Genomic DNA, 27,125 nt, shown 5'->3' on the forward strand with positions numbered 1-27,125 from the left:
AAAGATCTGTACAGCAACTTGGTCTTTGAACTCATCTTGAGAAATAGTCTTGAATTTGTGTTGTAGGTGGATAGAAAGAAGAATGAACACAGCACAAACAAAAATGCACAGAAGAAAGGAGTTACGAAGGGCATCCTCTTAACTGAGCAGGTAGACTTGTCTAGCCAAGTATAATGGATGGTATATGTTAACATGATCCTGAAAATACTAGAGGGGTTGGGCTGAAACGGCCTCCAAGACAACGTGTTTTATCTCTGCATTGTTGGACAGCTGTCATGGAGCAAATTGCTCTTCAGTTCTTGAGTCAGAATGGAATCTGACCTGTGGCACAAGAGAGTCCACTCCTTTCCAGTCCTGCTCTGTCTCAGTTTTCCTGTTTCTTTAAACTCCTTATATCCTTGAGAAAACAATGATAATGCCTGCAGCTTGGCAGTAATTCCTCTATTATGCTTTTGTATTGCCAAAATTGTAGGTGCTTAGATGAGCATTTAAATCTGTTTTCTCCCTAAATATGTTTGGTTCCTAAAAGCATGTTAGGCAAATAGCTTTGTGTTCTATTTTTGCAGTTTCTGACTTAAGGCTTTCTATTCTTTTGTCTCTATGGAGAACGCTTCTTTCTGTTTCTTTCTTCCATGACCATCTGTTTCTTCCTGCCTTCATGTGCTCCCCACCCACTCTGGATTAATCTCTAATGTGAATATCCTAAATAGTACAGTACGTCAAGTCCTGGCTTAAAAAGAAAAGAAAAACGTCGTAACTGAAAAAGAGAAACATATTGAAAAAGAACATTTTGATTAACTCTTAAGGAGACTAAATGTTGTTCTGTTCCAGGAGTCAACGTTGCTCCTTGGTGAGTTGCATGCTCTGCCCCAGGCTGCTGGATGATCGGCATTCACGATGTGTGGGCCTGATAGCACGGAGACAAATATTTTCTATGGAGATGGAATTTTCTCTGTGTGTGGCAGTCTGGATGAGTTCCTTCTCACTTTGACTGAAGAATTTTTCTCCAGCCCAATGTAATGGTTTAGTCACAGAACATAAACAGAAAATAACAAAGCTTCCAGACACAGTGAGGATTTCTCGATTCAACTTATTTTCTTGAAAAAGTCCCTCAATTCTCTTAATTCCATTAAAAAGAGACATGAATAATGTTCTAGAGAAAACCTTACATGAACCTAAAGAGGCCAAGATGTTAGTTGCTTTATTATATGTTCTAAGTTTTTGTAAACACCATTCACAAAATAATCTTTCAGGTAACTGGTTAAAGTGATTCCTTCTTGATTGATTTAAATGGAGTCTGTTAATGCATGCTTGTCTGACATTTAAAATAGTTGTTTACTGAGATTAGTATTTTTAGACCATTTTAATTGTTTATCATTGATATTAATATATTATATATTAATATGGCAAAAATAATAGCAAGTGTTAAAAAAGAGAAGATAGAACAGAGTTTAAATAATGCAATGGGAACAACTGCAAGGATATGATTATCCTGTTCTTGGTTACAAGATGAATAGTAATAAATATTGTATAAGTGAATTAGCAATACAGAAATGAGCTAACCAAAATGCTGAGTGGGATGAGATCAACTAGTCTTGGTCTTGAATCCAAACCTGAATCTTACGCTGTGTGGTTTTCCAACCCAGTATATGACACAAACACAAGGCTCTGAATTTCTTGGCTGAATATTACTGGTACATAAAGATTTCTGTCCCCGTTGGCATTTTACAGAGTATGTTGACCTCGCTGTTCCCTGAGCTGCTCACTTCGGGCCATCTTTCTACCCCATCCTGGAATTTATTGTCAGCACTGGGTCCGTATACTTCACATCTCAATGTCAAGCACTCAGTGTCAACATCCCCTTCTGAGGGCCAGTCATCTCCTCCTTCTATGCACATCTCTAATGACCCTTATTGTGACAATTCTTTTCACCATTAAGCATGTCTTTTACTTATTGTCTCTTTCTATGGGGTTCCTCTTCACTTCTGCACATCCATGCCTAGATTAGATTCCTTCTATAGAACAAGAAAATCACTTCTCTTCACATCCTTCACCTCCCTACCTAACTCTTCCATCATATTCTTCTGGCAAAACTTGCATCTCACCTGCATTCAATTCTAGGTCTACACATTTTTTAAATTTATTTGATACAAGGTTTTGCTATGCAACTCGGCTTCATAATGATCCTCCTGTCTCAGCACCACGACCCTCCTGCTCCAGGGTTGGGATTACAGGCATGCCCACCATGCCCAGTTTCAGTGTTAGCTGGCATGGTGCGCCCAGGGTTTGGGGACTGGCAGGGCATGCAGTATCCATGGATCAAGCCTGGGTACTTACACTTGCCAGTCACTTACACCACCGAGCTATCTCCCCAGCCCTACACAATATTTTTGAACAATGAAATGTGGAGATAGTAAACCATGGCAATGTCTATCAGATTTTATGCTGATTTTAGACTCCTATAGCCTAAAAGGCACTGAGCCCTGCCCAGAACTGGTGTCACAGCCCTGGTCGGGAAGTTCTTCTGGTCTCCAAGATAACCATTTGGTGTTATCTCATACACTCAAACCACTCTTTTTCACTCCCACCTTCTGTTGTGCCCAAAAATTGTAGGCAATGAGAGGGAACATTAGGATCTCATCACTTTCTGAACCTTTTCATATTTCATTTACTGTCTCCCTTTGAACAGATGGATGGTCTCTGCTCTTCTCTAAAATCAGCCTTTCTTGTTTTCTGTTTACTGTTTGTTTGTTTGTTTTACTCTCCTGTTGAAAGAGAGGCTCAAATTTGCACCTCAATAGATTTTGCAAAGTGTGAAAACTCATATTCATCACACAGCTCCAAGTAGAAAAAAAATGTTTTTTTCTTTTCCTGCTATTTTATTAGATCACCAGAGGTATCCACAGTCCCACCTCGATCACAATAGATTGTCTTTGATTTGTCCTGTAAGTACCTAGAATTTTATAGGATGAGGAAATCTTTTAAGTCTGTTTTCTTTAATTCAACATTCATTGCACCCATGAGATTCATTGGTATTTATAGAGCAGCTTGTTTTCTCATCACTTTCTATTACCTTACAATATGCGTGCTACAATATTAATCCTACTGCTGAATAAAGTTTATGTTACGTCTTAGAGCAATAACAAGCAATGTTACTTTGTTATACACATAAATGATAGGTTATATTTACAAAAACTGTTTTATACATACTTAGAAATGGAATTGCTTTGTTATAGCAATCAGGACAAATGTCTTGATTCTTAGTTACTGCCAGTTCTTTTGAATTTTAGTTTTTATTAGTATATATTTGGAGAACATAATGACCATATTCTTCATGGGGAATTGGCACATAACACGTGTGTGTTCTTTTTCTTCCCCCTTCGCTCCACCTTCCTTTCATTTTGTCAGTTCAGATTTAGTGATTTATGAATTTTTGTAAAATTAAATGTGTATGCAAACTAAAACTCAGCTATGGACTGGAGAGATAGCTCAGCATTCTACGTGCCTGCCTGGCAAGTGCAAAGCCCCAAGTTTGATCTGCAGTACTGCATGCCTTACTGGCCCCACACAGAGATGGCCACAGAAACAAGGGAGAGTGGCGCATGCCTGTAATCTCAGCACTGGGCAGGCTGAGCCAGGAGGATCACTATGAGTCCGAGCTCCGTAGTGAGACCCTGTTCCCAATAAATAAATAAAATTCAGCCTAGGGAAAAAAGAACATAAAGAATATGTAAGATAATTGTACTAAGTCAAGGTATACTTTTAGATATATTGTCAGTGCTGGATTACAATAGGTTGATTATTTTTTTTCTTTCTCACTCTTTTTTTCCTATAATCTCCCTTTTATTTTTTAGTTTATTTACATATTGAGTTTTTCACATAAGAGAAACCATGCAATATTGAAGCTGATGTGTCTGGTGTACATCCCAACATTATGGTCTGAAGATATATCAATTTCCTATAAATAATTCAAGGTTGTCATTCTCTACAGCTAATAGTGCACTAGTAAGTCCATTAAGTATAAATACCACATTTTATTTATCCATCATCTTTTGATGGGCAAATAGGCTGGTTCCAGGATTTAGCTGTGCTGCAATAAACATGGGAATACATACATTTTTGTGGAATGATCTCTTTAACATTTTGAGGAAGATACCTAAACGGGAAATAGCTGGATCAAATGGGAATTCTAGTTTTAGTTTTTGAGAAATCTCTATATTGATTTCTGTAGTGGTTTTACTAGTTTACATGCTCACCAACAATGAAAAAAGTTTTCTCATATTCTCACCAGCATTCGCTATTGGTTGATTTTTTTTCTAATTATAGCTGTTCTTCATGGAGGGAGATAAAATCTAACTGTTGTTCTAATTGCATTTCTCAAATAGCCAGCAATGCTAAACATTTTTTCAGTAGTTTTCAGCTGTTCATATTTCTTAATATTATGTTTATTTATTTTTCATGTCCTTTTATATTGAATCTTCAAACTCAGTGGAAAATTAATCACTTTGAATTCTTTATATACTCTACATATTAATTCCTTCTCTGAGAAGTAAGTACCAGAAAGTTTCTCCCATTCTGCAAGCTATCACTTCACTACATTGGTGGTTTCCTTTGCTATGCAAACCTTCTGAATTTGCCATTTATTGATCCATGGTATTATTTCCTGTGCCATCAGGATTTTGTTCAGAAAGTCTTTGCCTACTCCTGTGTCTTCAATAATTTTACCTATGTTCTCTTCCAGCAGTTTAAGTGTCTCTATTCTAATGTTTCGGCCTTTGATCCATTTTGATTTTAGTTTGATACATGGTGAGAAATATGGGTCTAGGTTCATTTTGCAACACATCAATGCCCAGCTTTCCCAGCACCATTTTTTGGGTGGGTACCAGGGATCAAATGCAGGACCTTGAGCTTGCCACTCAGGTTCTTATGCCACTGAGCTGTATTACAGACCCCTGGGGGTACGTTTCAAAGCTATCTTTCCTGCAGTGAAAGGATTTGGCCCCTTCCTTAAAGATAACATAGATGAGTGCATCTGGAGTTGTGTCTGCAACCTCTAGTCTCTTCCACTGATCCATGAGTGATTTTTGTTGCCCTTAATGTGCTGTTTTTATCACTGTAGCTTTGCAGTATAATTTGAATTTGAGGTTATGATGTCCCTTGCTTTGCTCTTGTTTTCCAGAATTGCTTCTGTTATTTTAGGTCTCTTCCAATCCATAATTGCCAACTCCAGTTCTGTGAGGGATGCTGTTCATATTTTAATTAGCACTGCACTAAATTTACACAACAATTTTATAAATATAACCATTTTGATTATGTTGTTTCTATCTATCCAGGGACAGAAGATATGTTTCAGTTTTCTGAAATACTCTCTAATCTCCTTTTTCTGAGCACCGTAATTATCACTAAAGAGGCCTTTCACTTTCTTGGTTAGGTTTATTCTTAAGTACTTCATTTTTTTAAATGCTATTTTGAAAAGTATTATTTCCCTAGTTTCCATCCTGGTGAGGTTTTTGTTTGTTTGGTTGGTTTTTGTGGGTTTTTTTGGTTTTTGTCATACAGGGATGATATTGACTTATGAGTATTTATTTTGTACCTTGATACACTAATGCATTTGATTTGGAACATTTTGGTCAGTCTTAGAAGGATCTTCTATATACAGAATTGTGTCTTTTAGAAGTAATGCTAATTTATTTTCTTCTTTTCCTATCCATATTCATTTCGTCTTTTTCTGTCACCCAGTTATTCTAACTAATGCTTCAAGAGTCACACTGAACAGAAATAGAGATAGTAGACCTCATTGTCTTATTCCTAAGGCTGAAAGGGAAAGCTTTCTGCTTCTTTCCATGTAATTTATTGTTGCCTGTTACTGTCATAAATGGCTTTTATCAGATTGAAATAAAAACCTTCTGCTCCGAATTTCTTCATTTTTATCATGAGTGAATGTTGGACTTTGTGAAATGCTTTTACTGCATCTATTGAGATGGTCACAGGATTTTTGTCCTGTTCATGCAGTGTATTACACTGTGTGTGTGTGTGTGTGTGTGTGTGTGTGTGTGTGTGTGTGTAACCATCCCTGAATCCCTAGAATGAATCCTAACTGGTCATTATGTATGATATTTTTAATGAATTTTTGCATTCTGTGTCAAGCTGTTTTATAGTATGGATGTACTAATTTGAACTCCTGGTAGCAGTATATGAGATTTTTCTGTTGCCTGCATTCTCACCAACACTCAATACCTCAATTTTTTTTCAATTTTGCCATTCAGAAGAAAGTATACTATTATATAATTAATACTTTCAAGTTCCATTTCCCGGATGACCAATGAAGGAGCTTAATCATATCTTATATGTACTTTACCTATTTGCATCAGGCATGCGTATTTATATACTTACACTTTTCTTGTCTCTTAATTCAGAATTTCTTATTTAGATCATTTTAGGGTCACATGAAGTTGTAAGAAATGGTATAATAAGATCTATTGCACATATTTACAGATTTTCCTGATAACCTTTACAAGATTATAGTGTAATATCACCACCAGAACATATGACATTGATACAACCCATAACTTTCATTCATATTTCCCAATTTTACTTTTACTTATCTGTATGTATATTAAATGCTATCTGGTTTTATTAGCCATAGATTTGTTAATCTACCACCACAATCGAGATCCTGAAATTTCAGTACAACTAGGATTCTTCCCTCTGCATAACCTTACCTATGAGCTTGTTATTTCTCCAGGTCCATAGCTTTCATTTTGGCAACCATTAACTGTCCTGTGCTTTTAAAGATTTGGCATGCCAACAATATTATATATGTAGACTAGTGTGGAGTGAAGTCCTTTGAAATTATTTTTCTTCTTTCTTTTTTTCTTTTTTATTGACCTCATGATAATTTCCTGAATATTCCCAATTAGAACATATATTAATGGTTCATCCAAGCTCATTTTTTAAGTTGACATCTAAATCTACTTACTGATTTTCAGAACACATATATGAGAACACACACACACACACACACACACACACACACACACACACATACAAGAGCCTTGTTTGCTAAAATCGCACATATTTCCTCTTAGCATTTAATGATACCCATATTTAATAAAAATGAGTTTTTGAGTCATATTTAAGAAACTTTGGTTTCCCCAAACTGCTTGAAGTCTTTATCCTATTTACCTTTAAAAGCTTCACTATGTCTTTCACGTCTCTCAAAATGTGTAGCATGTGAGGAAGAAATCACATCGTTTTCTTGTGAGATACTTAATGTATCAGGCGTCACTTATTAAATAGATCATTCTTTCCAGCACTGAACTACAGTAGTGCTCCAGAATCCAGTCACAACCATGTGCATCTCTTGCTTTACAATTTAATGCACATCACATTTGGGATTAGGTTGAGTGCTATTCTGAGAAGAAATGTGCTATTCTGTGGTAAAATAATCCATGATACACATCTCTTTGAATCTGGGTTCCTTATAAATCCAGGGCATTAATTGATCTTCTCTCAACAAGTACTTTGTCTCCCAATAGGAGAGCTGTATCCAACTCTGCAATCACTTCCACCAACTCTACAAAAACAATCACTTCCTCACTCACAACTCTACTTTGTGATTTCTATATTAAATCCTTAAGAAGTATTTCATAATCTTGCTAATAGGAAGCCATGCACTGTTACTTTTCTAGCCAGGGATACACTTGATTAACTAACTTTTCATTAGCAAGAATAGCAAAAACATAGGGAGAATTTAGCAGAGCAGAACTGACTTGCTTTGCCCTTGTTGGACTTGTGCTTTTCTTTCAATAAAATCCTCTACAGTTCTTCTCTCAGAATGTTCTCACCCAGTGAGTAATGTGGAGACTTGGAAAGTAATTGCGTTTACTATTACTGCTCAGTTAACCAAAACAAACATGTAAAATGCTATCAGCCTGCTGTCCAATGTCAAGCCATTGTGACTCAGCTCTGAGATAATAGAATTATACAATCTCAGAGAGCATAGCTGTCAAAATTCCAGAATAATTGTGCTGGAGATAATACTATGCTGTTCTCTCAGTCCTTCATGTAGTCTTCTTGAAAAAAAGAAAAAAAACAACAACTAAAGCCTTTATCTGTATCCTCAAGCACTTTTCATAATATAAACTTTCAGTTACATGGTTTTAAAATAATTTGTCTTAATACTGTTGCATCATCTAGCACAATCTCTGCTTTCATGGGCTCAACTGCCTTTGTAGGTACATTTGTCCAGCTTTTTTGTGTCTTTCTCATTGGCTTTTTGGTTTGACAAGATCTAACCAACTCTTTTTGCTGAAACTTATGAACTAACTTTACAAGTTTTATAGCAAGAACTGAATTAACCAATGTAAAATGTAAATAATGTATTGATATTTTCAAATAAGCCAGTTTGATTGGTTATTTTAAGAAAAGCCAAATATCAAAACATAAGACTTTTCCTGCATCTATAAAATAATATAGATGAAAATGCATAAAACATTTCACTCTGTTTAGATTTAGTGAGGAAAGAAAGAACAAACCAAGAATTAATAATTTGTTTTTTTCTCTGTTTCCCCAAAATAATCAATGATTTTACAGCAACAGAAACATTTTGTACCAACTCAAATAGGCAAGACCGTAATTCCTTTCCAATCTCCAAATATTCTCATTCTCTTCATGTAACTCTCTTGATGATGCACTGTCTAGACCTCTCCAAAGAAGTTTGGAATTTATTCTGTGGCTTTGAAAATGATTATTCAGGGCTCCTACACACTTCCATATGAAACTCACTGCCTTCAGAACATGTAAAAGTTAGTAACTGGTTACAAGAAAAATATTAATGCTGTAACTTTGAGCTTCTACTAACAGGAAATATTTTATATATGCCTCCATTTTATTTATGTGATTATATTGCATTGTAGTTCTTATCAGGTATGAAATCAAAATATCAATGAAATACTTTATATCTAAAAAAAATTCTGGCTATTTTTTTGGTTTTATGGAAGCATCAATAAAAGCAATTAGATTAAAGGATATATGCCCATTCCTGTTATAGTCTTAATAAGTATCCCGTGGGAATTTATCAAGACAAAAGTGAAGAACTGGTATTGTAGGCCCTTTGTCTTTTGATAGCTGGATAACATAAAAGCAGTCTCTCAAGATCCCAGATCTACACAATATGTCTGCAACCTAGATTATTGAGTCTACATGTAGCTTTTAAGAAAATCAAACTTGGAGACTTCAAAAAAATGTTCAGTTATTTGTCATCAATAACCTAAAACTGAGAGTTAAGCTTACATAGAATTGTAGTCATTTCCCATAAGTACTTGGCCTGAGTTTTACAAGACTGCTGCTTCTTCAGAATATATAAGTTGAACACAGAGACTGTACTGTAAAAGTGTATCCACAGTTAAGAGTCTTAATGGCAGAAAATACCACATTGATTTGCTTAAAATCTTAATTTTCAATTTCCTCAAAATCTATTTATTAATTTGTGGGTGATAAAAGAAAAGCAACCAGAAAGATTTTGTTTCACTGAATGATGCATAAACAGACAGAAATAGAACATTGAAGTGAACTTACTCTTTTATAGCATGAAATCTTCATTGTTTCTGTTCAGAAGAGAAGAATAAATTTAGTTATCAGCATATAGGGTAGATTTGCTAAGGTAAAATTAGGTATTCTGACTGCAACGTAAGGTTAGAATGTAAGAAAACAGCTAACAATAAAATATCAAAGACATATTTTTCTATATTTTCTTAATTGAAACTACAATTATTAAATCCTATTGATGAAAAGACATGAGGATCTGTATTACATGGCAATGATCCAAAGGAAGCTGTTAGGCTCACTTTTACTTAACTACAAAGGTAATTAAAGAGATTGAACATGATGCTGAATCATGAACTGGAGGAACATGGCCTTCTTCTCATTACGTATGAATCTTAGTCTCTTTGTCTGTGAAATGAGTCCTGTCAGACTCAAAGAACTATTCTAAAGAGGAGTTTCATTATTCCATAAGTAGTTCAGTTGGAATTGTGCTTGAAATTCTAGTGCATCTTATGAAAAAAGTGAAGATCTATTGAGTTAGTTTTATAGAAAGAAAATACACATGAAGTGCTGCTTAAGTGAGTTTTTGGGAAAAAATTAGCCAAGAACCACACAAAATGTTTGCAATAACTATACTACCTCGTAATTCTTTAGTTGGGCAGGGAGGTATAAATACTATAATTGAGTAAGTACTTGCATGAACAGGTAAACCATATTCAATAGAGCCACACAGGTCTTGTCTTTAACGATCCCTAATACACAAAAATAGCTCTCAAAAAGTGTGGATGGTACAGTCCCCATGAATGGATCAAAGTGGCATCATGGATACCAGTGATGTCATCCTACAGAAAGGGTACACATATTAACTTGTTGGGCTCAGTAGCAAATTTTAAAATTACTAATTATACAATGGAAAATTTCAAATAGTTGAGAGAATTTTTTGAGAGAGAGGGAGAGAGAGAGGGAGAGGGGGAAGGAGAGAGGGAGGGAGACAGAGAGGGAGAGGGACAGGGACAGGGAGGGGGCAGGGAGAGGGAGGGGGAGAGAGAGAGAAGAAGAGAGAGAGAGAGAGAGAGAGAGAGAGAGAGAGAGAGAGAGAGAGAGAGAGCATTCTTATGTTAGTATATAGCAAATTTTGGAGCTCCATGACGGAAAGTAGAACATAATGTCATAATGATATCAGAGATGTGCTTGGATAAATTCATAGTGGGCAAAAATAACATCCTACTTACTACAAATTTTCTAGAATTTTAAAGATTCAAGTAAAGAAGTTTTATCCATAGGATATTCCTACAGCAGTAGGTCAAAGAAAGCTTCTTAGGTCTTATAAAAATGAAGTAATAGAAATGTTGCTTTAATCATGGTAAAATGGACTTTTGTAGAACATGAATGCCTAGAGTTTTTTTTTTTACATTACAAAAGGAGAGCACTCACTATGTAGCGTTTTGTCAAATACATTGGAACATAGGAAACTTTCCTCTCATAATAGCTAGTGTTCAAGTACTCATTGTAGGGATTCCTAAATGCTATGATATTTAGAACCCGTAGACATCACCTGTCTGCAATGGCCAAGGAAATGTTATTTACAAAGTAACCCATGGAGCAATTTGGTTGTCTAGGCCAATGTCCTTGTATTCTATAAATGAATCCTGGTTTACTGAAATCTGATGCCTGAGTTCCATACTTTCCTGAAAAACTGATAGTAATTAAATATCTGTCTAATTAAGGCTACAGAAACCATGGAAGGAACAGTTAGCCAAGGTATTTATTTAAAGTTTATACAAATACATTTTAAGAGGAGGTGAGATTAATGTCTCCAATGAGTCAATGAACAGTTGTGTGTTTGACTTTTCACTGCAGATGGAATGCTTTGTGCTTATAGCCTTTCCCTTGGCCACTGAATGATCATTATTAAATTCTAGGCATTTCCTTTTGTACTAAGAGATGCAAAGATGTATAAAACATGGTTTATGGTGTGTGGAGATTATACTCCACACACTTCCATTTCAAAGAAGAATTGATACCATAGGAGAACAGAGGACAGATTAGGGAAGTCACTGATAATTTTCCATTACAAAGCTATATTACAAATATTACTAGATCTTGCAAGCAGTTGTTCTTTTTTCAAGTTAAAAAGTAATTTTTTATGTGGATATGAGTTGCTCTTTGTTATTTTACGAACACATAGCTTACAGGTAACAGTTTGATATGTTCAGTTTAAGCTATTCTATTAAGACTGCCCCTAACTTTAGAAGTAACTATTTTTAGGATGGAGATTACATTTGCTCCAAATATGTTCTATTGATTATAATTGGCCCTGAATATTAAGCATCTGTAGATGACAAGTTAGGATACATTAAAATATTTCCCTTCAGTTAGATCATGTCTCTTGAAGACTGAAAGTGCTATGATACACAGAACAGCGAATTTATCTTTTGATATTTATATGAGGCCTTATAATTGACAGGAATAAATTCACAGAAATAGATTCAGAGGCTGTTGATTATCAAAAGTCATCAAAATAATTCTTATATCCCTTATGGACTGAAAAGCTTTGATCCATTATCAGATTCCAGTTCTAAATTTTTGTCATAGAATTTAGAATTTAGAATCAAAGAGCATAGTTGATGTCATAGAAAATTTAATTCTCATACAATAGAAATTTCAACTTTATAGGGAACATATATGTTAAAAATGGGAATATATGTCCTATTTTATGTTTAAGTAAATGAGCATCCTTTCTTCTTTGCAAAAATACTTTTTCATTCCAAACACATATTTTAATAACACAAATGACAGGAATGTGAAAAAAAATACTTTTACCAATTGTGGAAGTTGAAACACCTGGTTTTTAATACATTATTCCTCTAATTTTAATTTAAAAAGAAATAATTGCTAACATTAATATGATGATTCATTCATTCAACAAATACTTGAGAGCCTACTGTATGATAGGGGCTAGTAATGAAATGGAGAAAAATCAAAAAGCAAAACAAAACAGACATCACCCTGATCCTTATTGGTGTTCACTTATGAATGGTGAGATGTGGGAGATCTTGTACAGAATGTTTAAAATGATAAAGTAAGGGTGGGATGAAGGAGCTTAAACAGAGGCTGTAAAGGTGAGACTACTACTAGTACTGAGTCAGTAAAATTAAAAAAAGAAAAAGGAAAAAAATTCTGATGTTGGGAGCCTGTCTTATTTTTGGTCAAAACAAAATTTGCCTAATCATGTACCAAAAATGGCCCATACATCTGAAGTAGTCTCATGTGCTAATTAATTTTCTCTGTGGTTACCACCCCAAGTTTACATGCATTTTTGTTTGATTCCCTCTAGTATATGACTGCTGCTGCTCCTATGCAAGGGACCTACATTCCCCAGTACACGCCTGTGCCTCCAACAGCTGTTTCTATCGAAGTAAGTCCATCGCTGCCTTGTAGAAGGAGACCAGGGAAATGAATCTCAATCACATGTACTGTGGTTCCCTACAGCCCAAGGAAGTCTTATGTCTAAACTGTGTGCTCCGATGAAATTTGTAGTCACCAGTTCAGGGTATGAACACATGTGTGTTTACCTGTGATGCCTGTTTTGCTTCTGCATGAAATGAACTAACCTGACACAGAGGTATGAAGGAAGGATATTTTGCACATCTAAAATCCAGAGAACAAGTCATTACTCTATCAAGTGATTGCCACAATACTCACAAATGGGGAAGAAAGGCAATTTGCAGCTTTAGGAATTAGCTAAATCTCATTGTCTTCTTCCTTGAAGAGAGATTCTTCACCAGCCTCATTGGAACACCCTGGAAAAATTTTAAAATACAAACTGTAAGATCCTACTCAGATATGTCTTAATTTCAATTTTAAGATGATTTCTGAGTCACACAATTTTAAGATGATCTCTGAGTCACAGAAGTGTGCTGAAATGTGAGACATACTATATTAGATCCCCATACTCAAACTTTCTCACATCTTACAATTTTTGGGGGAACTTTAAGAAATACACAGCCCTAAGTTCCATCCTCAGACATTCTTGTTGATTTATCTGGAGAATGCACTAAATATACAGCTTTTTAAAATATTTCAGGTGGTTCTCTTATATTCTAAAGATTAAAAATCACTACTCTGGGAAATAGTGCAACTCTGTGGCACAGTGCCTACCCACTGTTCATGAGGCCCTAGGTCCAATCCCTTTTACCACAAAATAAAGACAAACACACAACAACGGCAAAAAGTCTGCTCTACTAAATGAGGCTTCACCAATTTATACCTTTATATAGACAGGGAAGAAACCGATGCATCGCTCTTATCAGCATAGGCATGGTGGTAACTGTTCCATCTCATTCTTAAAGACAGCTCTGCCCATTTCCTCCTCTGACCCCATTTTACCGGACAGAACCACAAATGACATAGAAAATAAGAAATATAGAGCTATACAGGCAGTGCTAAGCATTCACATGTGAGTTTTCTTCTCTGGTTCTACACAGTGCCTTTTATTGCTCCTCTGTCCCTTTTCCCAAGGCACATGCATGTTAGGGTCACAGTACTTCTTTTCTCACCAACTGAAAATCTTGGGGAATTGATCCTTTTTTTGTTCCATAATTTGTCCAGCATGTATTGTATTTGCACTGCTGCACACAAAAATCCACCTATGAAGAGTCTGACAGAAACTTTGACTGATTAAATTAAATCTTTCCAAGTTTGTTTTTGTGTAGAATTACTTGCTTATGTAAAGGTGTATAAATCTCAGATGTTTAACAAGATACTACTGTGTAGCTTAGAAAACCAAGGATATGAAATTTTTAATCCTTTTGTGTGTTCTAGATACATGGATATCAAAAAATGTGATACATTAACATGTCATTAGATCTTGAGAATTTCAAAATATTGTGATTAAATTACATATTCTTGGTTATGTTTATCTATTAAAAGCCACCTATATGCTGAGAAGGTAGTAATCTGGACTTTCCAGGCACTCTAAGGATAACTTTCCACCATATAATTGCATTTCTGTATCTCTACACAAAATCACGTGCTTATCTAAAGAACTAGAGCATTTTAATGATTATAAAATAATGAAATCTATTTGACAATGTGCCTTATTGGAAACAGTCCACTTGCAGTCAAATGCAGAGTGTGCAAAGAATAATTTCACTGGAAATATATAAATATATTTTGGTATATGCCATGAATTTAGGCTTATAAGGAAAAAACACTGATTCATTGTGTGTGCCGAAACAGCAATCACTCACAGAAATAAATGCAGCTAGGATGCTCAGAAAAACACACCACAATAAACAATCCCTTAAGAAAGAAATCAATGGATGAGTAGAGGGACATTTTGCAGATTCTAAGAAGGAACTTCAGGGAATTTTAAGAAACGGAAATGATCAAGAATGTTTGCACACAGCCTCACTGCAGACATCCAACACTGTTGCCTCCTTGAGTCTATTTATAATCAGACCCAGTCACCTGTGGCTCCCTCAGGGTCAAACGCATGCCCCTGGTGAGGACAATGCCAGAAATCTGTCCTTGCAGGCATCTGTGAGAAACTAAGTATAGGAGACAGGTGGGGGGGAAAAAGGTAAAACAAAATTAAGGACAATGTATTTTCTCCGCTTTTTCTTTCTTTTATTTTTTTAATTTTATATAATTGGGGTTTTTATTTGTTTGTTTGTTTGGCAGTACAGGGGATTGAACTCAGGACCTTGCACTTGCCAGGCAGGCACTTAAGCCACTGAGCTATCTCCCTGGCCCTTCCCCACTTCTTTTGAGGCCACTAAATGAATTCCAATTCATGTCTTAGAAAACAGTGCAAAGCAAAATAAATCAGATTATTGAAAGGAAAACTCACTCAATATCACCCTTAATGAAGACTTCTAACCTTTGCTGTTGATTTCTATGAAGGCCAGAGTCCACTGGATTGCTAAAATATTAAAGTCATGGTACAGCGAACTACTTCAGGAGCTTATTTAAATATACCAGAATTTATGGAAATCAAATGAATACTTTACTAAAAATGTTATTTAGTATGATTTATGCAACTACTATTTAGAAGGACCAAATATAAGCAAAATGATTTTCTGATTTCTTGTGTACTCAAAGGCTTTGGATAGTGCAGCTTATTGACATCAAATCAAGACAAACTTCTCGACTCACATTAAGACATGCACCAATGTTTTCTTTAAAGTACAGATTGAGACTTCTTAAAGCTGACAGCATCCGTTCTCAGACCAAATACAGGGGCATTTACCATCCATCTAGCCAAAGACCCTGTGCTTAAAGCAAACAAGGCATTGTGTACCTATTTGCCTCCCTAGGGTGTTGTTGCTGACACCTCTCCCCAGACAGTGGCACCTTCATCGCAGGACACCAGTGGTCAGCAGCAACAGATAGCAGTGGACACGTCCAACGAGCACGCACCTGCATATTCTTACCAACAGTCTAAGTAAGTCTGGGTTATGCTAACCTTGTTTCCTTCAAAATCAAGCAATTCAAAATTATTCTTTCAAGGGGTACCTGTTACTTTATGTTGCAAACAAACTACCCCAAAGTTAGTGACAAGTTATTTAGCTCGTAATTATGTGGCTGGTTTGGGCTGGCTTCAGAAGGGCGTTTCATATGACCTTGGGTGAACTTAAAGCATACGGCCCTGCTCCAGGAAAGCAGCTGGCTGCCAGGCAGGAGACAAGAGTGATTGAGTTGCATGTTTCTGCTTCCCCAGCAAGTGAATTTGTAGGGGTCAGCCTAGAACTGTAAGAGCAAACTCAAAGACAGCAAGCCTTTGTCAGGTCTTGCCACTCCTCAGCTATTGCCTCATTAGCCAAAGTAATTGGAGGTCTCTAAAGAGGTACATTATAGTCATTTTTACAAAAAAATAATCTATCATATAGTCTTGGAAAATTATAATATCCTCTTCTCACAGTGTAGGGTGAAGCTGCATTTGTTCTCACGCTCTTAACTGTTAAATGAAGCTAGTGATACATGATTTGCAAAGCTCCTTTGAACGTCAATGTTTGTGAAAAAGAATATTGTATATATTCTTTATATATATAAAATAATAAAACAATAGATTCTTATTCAGAAATTAAATGGCAAAATGAAGTAGCCAGTTACTGATGATTCTTAAATCATTCATAAAGGAAAATATATTTGATTTTTTATTCAGAAAATACATAGGCTCATATGTGAGATCTTTCTGTTGATGCCAATGGATTTAGCAACAAAAAGTCTATATACAGAGGCCTTGGCATGCAAGGTACTCCACATTATAGATAAGTCACACACTTGAAGAACAACAACTTCCCAGATTGTCTTTCTGAAGAATGTTGCTCCATTTCTTTGTCATCATTTTGCTTGTTAGAGAAAAACATTATTGAGACACTCGTCAAAAAGAACAAAGCAGGGGTCAGGTAGATGGCTCAGTGGAATAAGTACTTCCCAGGCAAGCACAAGGGCCTGAGTTCAATTCCCGGAAAAAAAAAAGGGGGGATTTTATTCCAGATAATTTCAATAAGTGTTGAGATTATCACAATAGGAGAGTGAGATTGGGCTCAACTCAGAATATAGCAAAGACAGCTGGAGATAGTTAGTCAATCAGAACACAGGATCCATAAATGAGGAGTACCAAGAAAAAACATCAGGGTAGGGAAAATATTATAAACTGGCTTAAGAAGATTCTTACTGAAAGCATATCAAGAAGTGATAAATAAAACATGAGAGATGAAGAAAATGATCATATGTGGAGAATGAATAAATAGCTAGGGTTGGGAATTTTGTCTCAATTAACCTTAGTAAAACTAAACTATGTAGACCAAGCAAGGATGGGGCAAGGTCTAGGCAGAGTCAAGAGGGAGCTGAGAAGAACTGGACTGAAATTTGGGCACAGAGAGCCTCTTTGTCAATCTGCCTTCCATACACATTAAGAGATTTGCTTATTGTTGAATTAATCAAGAGTGTGCAGTTTTAGGGCCAGCCAAATAGCTCAGCAGGTTAAAGCACCTGCAAGCAGGTGCAGGGGCCAGGGTTTCGATCCCCAGGCCTGGAGTGCCGGCCCCGGCCCTGGGGCACTGAGACAGCAATTGAGACTTCATGTGGTGGCATGTACCTGTAATCCCAGCTCTTGGGAGGCTGTAAACAGGTGGATCACTATGAGTCCAACCTAGTAGTGAGACCCTGAACACCCTGTAGACCCTTCCCTCAAATACAAAAAATAAAAGAGTGCAGTTTTATTTTTAAATTCAGTTGTAAAAATTAAATATGCTCAGAACACCAGATAATCAAGCAAATATAAAGTTTAACTATTGCTATCAATATGCCTTTTGACAAATATCATTACTGAGGAAAGCAGTCTGACGTCATTGTTCCAATTGATTGATGTCCAGGATGAGTCAGGATGAATCACCACCATGAACAATGTGGTAGTCTCTAACTCTCTCGCCCAGATATATTGGGATTTTTTTTCACCTGGTTAGTGGGTTATGTACACGGGAAAGTGTCACATATGTCCTATGGGAAAGCAGAGAAAGAAACACTGTCAGGGAAAAGGAGACGTTATGTGTGCTGATTGATTTTATATGTCATTTTGATTGGGCATCATTCTGGGTGTGTCCATAAGGTGAATAGAGATGAGATCAAAATTTGAATCAGAGACAAAGTAAAGCACACCGTCCTCCTTATTGTGGGTGATGTCATCCACTGAGGTAGTGTGAACAGAAAGATGGATCCTCCCGGGAGTAAAAGGGAAGTTCTTCTGCACAAATCCTTGAGCTGCAGCACTGGTCTCTATCTATCTTGGGATTTGAGTGAAACATTTAAATTAACATGGATTTTAAGGGCAGGCAATTGTTCCATCAGCTCTCCTGGTTTTCGTCTGTCAGAGTCAGCCTGCAGCTATACCATTGGGGAAAGTAGTAGATTGCCATGGAAAGGCACACTCAGATTCTACCATCAGGTGCCATATCGAAGTGCTTGGACAGCATCTCCTTTTTTCTATATTTGTTCTTCCAGCTGAGGAAATACAACAAATTAGGAAGCAATGGAAGTCAACAATGTATTACTGCTCTGGTTAAGGCAGGAAAGACTAGAGTTAGGTGTGATCTGGGGTTAGGACGGTATGGTGGACTATAGATTGAAAATCAGGGCTGACCAGATAGCTCAGCAGACTAAAGCACCTACTTTGGCAGAGTTCTGTGGCCAGGATTTGATACCTGGCCTGTTGTGCCATCCCCACCCCTGGGGCTCACTGAGACAGCGACTGGGACTGGGCATGGCGGCGTGTGCCTGTAATCCCAGCACCTGGGAGACTGAAAACTGGAGGATCACTATGAGTCCAATAAACAAAGTGAGACCCTGTACACCCTGTCCTAAATTCATAAAAAAATAAGAAAATCAGAAAAGTCTCCCCAGTCCCAGAGAAATCAAGGGAGTCGTGAATAACAAGTTCAGAGGCAGATAAGAGTCAGGAGGGTCTGGTTGTAGAGATGGACATGAAATTGAATTATCCGTAAAATGAATCAATTTCAAGATTTTTCTTGAAATATTTGAGGAAGTCTGAGTCTCACAACATCCAACTTTCACGGCTTAAATGTGTTCAAAATTATGGTTATACCACATTTGCATTGAGTTGTGCAACACAATGATGGATGACCCTTAAGTTTCACAGGATAATAAATATCCAGAATGAAATCATCCATCCCATGTCCTAATGGTGGCAAAATGATGAAGAGGATTTCCTTGCTTGAGGGAAGTCTTTGCACCATGAAGGAACATATGTTACAGGACGATCCTGGGTCATATTTCTCACTGCAACAGCCAGAGAGAAAAGCACCTTGGAAAATGGCACATTTCAAAAGCGTGTCAAGGGAACGCCACGTGCATTGCTTTGTGGAAATTCCTTTAAACTGACTTACTTTTTTGTGTATCCTTAGAGTACCTTTCCGAAATGCAAAACGTGTTAGGAGTCTTTGACTTCAAACAATAAAATCTCAAATGTAAAAGCAACTGTACTAAGATAAACTCTTTTAAAGATGAAAATAACTCCTAAAATCATATATATATATATATATATATATATATATATATATATATATATATATATGAAAGAAGTAACTAATGGGACTATCAATTTTATCATTTTCATCTGAGGAAATCTAAAATGTAAGATTCTTCAAAAATGTTGAAGAGGGGCCTGGGTGATGGCTCAGTAGAATAAGTGCTTCCTTGGCAAGTGCAAGAGCCTGAGTTTAATCCCAAATTTAAAAAAAAAAAAAGTTGAGGAAGGCACTGGGAATTGAATGAAATGTTCACATTATACACACAGGGCTCTTTTTCATCAGTAACCTGCACAGAGAAAATTATGCGGGATTTAAGATCCCTCATATGGGGCTGGGGAGATGGCTCAGTGGAATAAGTGCTTCCCTGACAAGCGCAAGGGCCTGAGTTCAATCCCTGGTTCCAGGAAAAAAAAAAAAAGATCCCTCATAATGACAATTGTCAGGCAAGCATTCCTTAAACAGTAGGCATATAACAACTTATACAGACTAATAAATCTCCCTGCTCTGCTTTTTAAAGTTATCTGGTCATGCCCATCTTGAAAAACTCACTCTGATTCCATTTGGCCATTTTCTAACTGTGGGACAATATTGTCCTTGAAGGGACCACCAGAAATCCACTTCATGACAGTTTTGTTTTAAGATCAAGCCTCAAGCAAAATCCTAAAATTAGTTCTAGTCTACTATTTATTTCCCTAAATTCCTTTTATATTCCTTCTTGGAAAGTATCTCTAATAATGTAGCCAATCCACATTATCTCAAACAAGCCAGATTTCACAAATAGCAGCTCATTTCCAACATCATTATGCTAATTAACATGCTACTACTTTCATCAGGCAACCCATTTCTAAAAATCATTATGCTAATTGAGATATGGATAGCTTAAAGTACTTTGCACAAACCTCTGGCCTTTCTCATTAAATGCCAGCTAACCTCCTGTGGGTGTGAAATTCTGATGAGGGCAAGTTCCTGCCCCTGAAAAGTAGCTTGTATCATCCCATAAACCTTAAACACCAAAGTGTCTACACTAAAATAGTAAGTGTATGGCAGTCATCACAGCCAAAGATTGCAGGAAAGCTTGTGCAATGCAGACCATGGGCCTATGAATAAAGAGAATGCGTTCAGTATCTATCAGTAAATATTTATTATTCCAAATTCTACTTTTTCAGCTAAAACACTGGACTTTGGATTTGTATTCATGGAAGTTTTTCCATTATGAGGAGAAGCCACTCATGTAAAAGGGACTCAGATCTTATCTCAGAAAGGGGAAATGAAGGCTGTAGCTTTTCATGGAAATTTTATGGAAATTCATTTCCCATTCAAATGACCTGCTTTTCTTTGCGTCATGCAGGAAGCCTTAAACATGACTAGGATCTAAAGAGAAAGTCTCAAAGTTGAAATTTAATCAGCACAACTGTTCTGATTCTAGCGTTGTGCCTTTAGTTATCTTTCACTACTTTGTAGCCTAATTTTCCTCTCTTTTAAAGTGACAATTAGTTCATTGTTCTGTAAAGATATGAATGAGGACCCTAACACGGAGGAAAGATTGGCCACCCGACACAGGAGTAAGAGTCAGCAAGTTTCTGCAGCACTTCTCTGCGCTGGTATACTGGAAAACTGCAGTGAAAAGTAAAAGGAGTGCTTGCCTTAATTCTAGTTCTCTTTAGAGTTGTCAAAATACAGTAAAATATGCTCCCCAAAATACTTGAAATGTACTTCTTCACAGAGGAAAGTGTGTGCTGGCTTCCTCCTGTGGAGTTTCAAGATTCTGAAAACTAAATAATTACAGAAATGCAATAATATATTGATTATCTATTAGTTATTTTGATATCAATATAAAATGTTTTCTAATTCCCCCAAGTTTCACTTTCACATTGCTATTTTCACTGTGCCATCTCCTTATCTTTCATTCAGCGAATTCAGCAGTGGAATTACAGAATGCAGCTTTTCCACACACTAGACAATAAAATATTTCTTTCACATAACATCACATGAAGTCAGTCAGTAAGAGATTACCATGGGAAACATGGACTCATTAGATGATTTCTTAAAAAATAGATTTCTGAGATTATTTCCCAACCTACTCATTCTGCTGCTATTGAAAAAAGAATTCAAAATAACTATATTCCTAAATTCGGTCAAATTATCAGTATACAAATATTTACTCTGACATTAAAAGATCATTGTGATACCATTGGAATTGAAATTTCTCTTTCTGCTTCAAGTCTTGTCAGGAGAGCTGAACTTCTGCAAACACGCAATTCCTTTGTCAGCATACTGATGATGTGTGAAAATTGTACTCCTGAGTCCCCTGCATTCTATGTGCAGGTGCTTTACAATTTTCCAAATGATTGTAATACTTAGCTCTTTCACATAAATTAAGTTTAAACATGTATTCTTCTTACTAATGAGTGTAGTTGCAGCCGTTTAGAATTGTGTTTTCATGAATTTCAGTGCAATCTCTAATCACTACGTAAATGTGCACAACACACTTTATTTAGTACAGATGAGGAAGATGGAAGTAAATTTTAGTTGTATTAAATAGTGACACTTTTACCCTCTAAACTCTAGTTAGGAATGATGAATATCTGAAGTAGAGTCATTTGCTTTCAGACACCACAGAGGCTTATTTGAAGACAAAAAGAAAAAAAAAAAAAGGAACAGGATTACTAGAAACAGTTTCATAGAGTTATAAACCTAAAAGTAACCTTAGCCTAACTCAAATATTTATGGTTCAATTATCAATGCCCATTAAGGACCTGAGCGGAAAGGGTCTTTTATTGGATGGTTTTTCATTGAGTGAAGAAACCATAATGCTTTAGACATTTTCTGTTTAATGAACAATAGAAAAATGGAAATGGCAACAAAAGTAGACCAAGGCTTTGTCTTCATAGCAAGATAGAATATAGAAATAAATAGAGGAAACTAAAATTTGCAAAGGTAGAGAAAGAGAACTAAAATATAGTTTCTTTTTCTTAATATTACTACTACTACAGCTGGCAGAATAGCTAAACAGATTTAAGTGCCTGCAAGCAGGCTCAGGGGCCAGGGATTCAAACCCCTGACCTGCGGTTCCAGCCCTGCCCCCAGGGCACACTGAGATGACAATTGAAACTGGACGTGGGGGTGCTAGCCTGTAATCTCAACTCTTGGGAGGCTGTAAACAGGTGGATCACTATGAGTCCGATCTAGTAGAGAGACCCTGAACACCCTGGAGACCCTTCCCTAAAATTTAAAAAAAAAAAAAAATACTACTACTACTTTCATTGTTGCTGTTATGAAAATTGTAATTTCCTTCCTTCTTAGAAGAAATCCAACTTTTTCATGCAACTGAGAAGGAAAAAATAAACACATTATTTTAGGAACTTTAAATTATTTATAAATGGTTCAAATAGTCTGTCAACTTTTTGACCTCTGTGTACGATTCTAGGAGCAAATGCTTTAGAGTCCTAATAACAACTCTGACTTATGATGACTTTCACAAATTGGGAAAGAGAGACCTTTCTGGGCCATTGCTTTGTAAATACAATACAGTTGAAACCTTTCTGAAAGCCTTTTGTGAATCTGAATAAGCCCAACACACTCGCTGAGCACAGAGGCAGGCCTGCAGGGACCTCAGGGATCTGGGGGCAGACCTTTCCCTGAAGTTGAGGCCCCTACCTCAGCCCCTGCTGTTGTAGCTTTTATTTTTTAATTAGTTAATTAATTAATTTGTGATGATACCAGGTATCAAACTCAGGACCTTGTGCTTGGCAGGCAATCATTTATTCCACTGAACTATCTCCCTGGCCCAATTATTTTTTCTTACCGCTTTATTTACTAAATTAAACAACTGGGTGCCAGAAGAATCTGCTGAGATTTTCTCAGTCATTCTGTACCCTGAGGGAAGAGGCCTTCATTTTAATGTGACCTACAGACAGTTTCCTCCTTGTACAACATAAACTCATTTGACAGAGTTCTACCTTTGAACAAAGGAGCTAAGTGTAAAGTTCAATCCCCTAGAACCTTAATCTTGTGATAGAGAGCTACAAGTGCCTCTAGCTAAGAATTCAACATCTGGATGAAAGCAAACAGGAAAGAGCAATTGTCTTATGTTTTGGACCAATGAAGTTTATGTGATTCTATTTGATATTCAGTCATTACGGTGCTTACTGGGGAATCACATGTTGATTGAGTGATGAGTCCCTTGGTAGTTCTGAAAATATATTCTTAATCTCTGGGAGAGATATAACATAAAGCCTGCATTAAAAATTAGATTCTATGCTCAGAAAATATCTGTTCATTTTTATTGATATAATAAAATAACTGAATCTGGATAATGTATGAAGTTTATGTAACTCACAGGATTGGGGGCTGAAAGTCCTATCTTAGGCAGCTCCCTCTGTTTAGCCACTGGTAAAGGATTCTTTGGCAGATGATGCGGTAGGATCCACTCTTGGAGGGCTCAGATAATGAGACAGAAAGCAGAGATTTTGGGGAGGGGAGAGTCAGGCTTGTTCTTTCCAAACAATTCATTCTGAAAACTAGTCCTGGATCCTATGAGATCTATCTTATTTCCTCCCAAAGACAGTGTCCACCCTGACCTTCCTCTAGGGACTGTCTCTAAATACACACCTTCTACATTGCCGTACAGGAGACCAGGCTTCCAAAATAGGATCTCCGGGGAGCATACTGAAGCCATGCCCACACTACAGATGGGTCTCTGAGTGTATGTGGGGTAAACCTGTGATATTTATTGCTTTTGGACAAAAAGAGACTGTTAGACTACTAACTTTAAATTTTAACAAGGTCAAATGCTCTAGCTTAAATGTATTTGCGAAAGTGGCATTTGACAATATCGTAGGCTAAATATGCTTTTATAATTAAAAATACTTTTACAATTTGTTTCATGTATGTACTACAGTGAAGACCTCACTACATTTTAGAGAGATCTCACAGAAAAGAACCCAAAAGACAATTTCAATGCCATAATGTGATGACCACTCTTATTCCATTGTTTTTGCAGACCATAAACAGAACAGGAGAATGTCCGTCTGAAATTTTGCCTTGAATGAAGAAACTTCGCTGAAGGAGAAGTTAGTTGGCTTCCAGTTTGCACAGGCATCAATGGAAGGCTTTTTTTTTTTTAATTTTATATTTTTACTCAGTGAAACAAAGTTTTTACGTGCTGTGCAAATGGTTCCTTCATGTGGTCTGACAGTTTATTTTTGCCACCTTTTTCTTTTTTACTTAAAGGAAAAGAAATCCCAGAAAGGGGGTGGGCGGGGGAGGGTTACAAGTTGACGTTATATCTGGAAGAGCATTTGAATGCAAACTTTACCTGAAAGTATAGATACCTTTTCTTTATTTTATTCTTTTTTTTTAAATTGAAAACCTGATGTCAAGAGATGGGCAATCCAAAATGGAAGCAAGTGAGCTTCTTCAGTAATTAAGCTACTTTTACTTTTCCCCTTCCTGTTTAAACCTAGTGGGTTATTGTTTCTTATTTTATTTTATTTTTTTCTTAGAAATGTTTAGGTAAAGTTTATCTCAAATCTTAATTGCCTTAATTTTAAGGACGTCAAAGGCTCTCAAGGCAAGCTGTCAACGTCTTGTTAAAAAAAGTAATTCAAGAAAGGATTGAAATATTGTGCCTGCTTTCACCGGCACAGAAGTTTAAGACTATGAGTTTTTAGGGTGAAAAAAAACTGTACAGTTTAAAAGAAAATGTTTTTCTTCATTTGAAGAAAATTTGTTGATAAAAGAAACCATGGCAACTGCAAGAATTGGGAAATGCTGGGACTTTTCATGAACTTTGTCTTAAGTGTTGACACAAATCATTCTAGAAAGCTAAAACATTTTATGGTAAAGTTATTAATGTTGGTTTAAAAACAACTGCATTAGAAATAATGCGTGTTTGGGGGCAGAATGCAGATTTTTTTATTTACAAAGCGTGATTGCTAGCAAAAGCATTAGTGCTTTTTATCTGCAGTCTTTTTTATGAGCTTTACAAAGTTTCTAGTCGGCTTTGCTTGTCACATTGCAAAACTTAGCTAAGAGCATTAAAAACAAAACAAAAAACATAAGTAGATAGGAGCTTATGGTCAAAAAGTGCAAAAAAATCAAAAAACAAAAACAAAAACAAAAAAAGCAATAGATAGAGAAATTGTTGACAATTTCTGTAGTCTTTCCTAGTTGTGATCAAATTCAGCCTATAGATGGCCTATTTTATACCAAAGATGAAGTGACACCCTATTACAGTCCAGAAGATAGAGGTTTTCTTTTCTTTCTTTTCTTTTCTTTAAAATTTTATTTGACCTACAATGGCCGGACCAGTTCTTACTTTGTTGTTTGTTTAAATTACCTTCCACTGGTATTTTACATACTGCATTTTTTTTTAAATGTACATTTGTTTATAATAGAAGCTTGCACCGGCTGTGTTCAGCTGTCCCAGGATGAAGAGTTCTGGAAACCAATCAATAGAGCCAAGAGGCTTTTAATTTTGTGAGCTTTTCTGATTCCTTGCTAGCTCTCTTCACTGCGACACCTGTGTTGATGGCCACCAATAAGCCAAGAGACATGTGTAAGAGGGTGGACTTGCTTTCTGTGGGTTCGGAACTAAAGATACTTCCTGAATATGGCCTGAAAGGTCTCTGAAATGCCCTGTCAGAAAAATGTCGTGAAACTGTGTGAAATGGTGAATGTTCGCCTGCAAAGGTCTCATGGTATTTGTAACAATCGTCTTCCTTCTAAATTCCAATACCTCCTGGTTTTGTCTTTTCCCAGCGAACTTGCTGTCATCCACATGAATGGCCACCTTGACATTGTAGTTGGGAAGGAGTTGTTTTCTTTTTATCTCTCTTCATGGTATATTCATACCTTGGTTTTGCCTAAAAGAAAGAAAACATACTTTTTTAATTTCATTTTAAGGTTCTGATGCAAGAAATACCAGTAATACTGAGGATTTTCTTAGTGGGATTTAGGGAAACTCTTAAAATGCTGGCTGACAATCAAGAAATTGTATGATTTATATCAATAAGTACCAAAACAACTAGATTTGATCAGTCATTAAAGCCAAAGGAGATATTTACATATAGAATGATGCAAAATTATACCTAAAATTATTAAATTGACTTACCTAGAAAATGTCTTCACATTGTTGATTAAGTCAACATTAAATCTATACAGTTTAACCTGAAATTGAAAAAAAGAAAAAAGAAATGGATTTTGTTAATTGAACTTTTCACTAGAGTGCATTTTGGTTAAAGCCTTTGAATCACAAGAATGAAACTCTTCACAAACTAAGTAAATACAGGAACCTGACTTTGTCCAGAAGAAAGAGGGAAATATATGAGTGCACTATGAAAGAACACAGGGTAGACTTTTAAAAACTAAAACATATAAAAGACAAATCTTGTTTGGTTGGTATGAATAAATAGATGAATAAGGAGTCTGACTCATATGAAATTGCCAAAATGCCACTATTTAAACAGGTCCTGGTTTTCTTCACTTGATCTTAGCCCAAAGGCTGATCGATCCTGGTTCTCT

At 36.3% G+C, this 27,125-nt stretch overlaps 1 protein-coding gene across 9 annotated transcripts in view; it reads left to right on the forward strand.

Annotated features, from left to right (window-relative positions):
• The window catches only part of Rbms3 (RNA binding motif single stranded interacting protein 3), a 726,581-nt gene extending 699,816 nt beyond the window's left edge, over positions 1-26,765 (forward strand). For 7 of the 9 annotated variants that reach the window (XM_023718499.1, XM_023718500.1, XM_004634211.3 and 4 more), the window contains 3 exons: positions 12,884-12,964; positions 15,867-15,994; positions 24,604-26,765. In XM_023718499.1, coding sequence (XP_023574267.1) covers positions 12,884-12,964; positions 15,867-15,994; positions 24,604-24,610 — 216 coding nt within the window. In that variant the 3' untranslated portion in view covers positions 24,611-26,765. Of the gene's footprint in view, positions 1-12,883; positions 12,965-15,866; positions 15,999-24,603 lie in introns of those variants that run through there. The other 2 variants (XM_004634210.3, XM_004634207.3) reach the window with 1 other exon arrangement.
• The last annotated feature ends 360 nt before the right edge of the window (positions 26,766-27,125 follow it).

This window comes from Octodon degus, unplaced genomic scaffold (genome assembly GCF_000260255.1).
Source record: "Octodon degus isolate 3935 unplaced genomic scaffold, OctDeg1.0 scaffold00059, whole genome shotgun sequence".
Lineage (NCBI taxonomy): Eukaryota > Metazoa > Chordata > Mammalia > Rodentia > Octodontidae > Octodon > Octodon degus.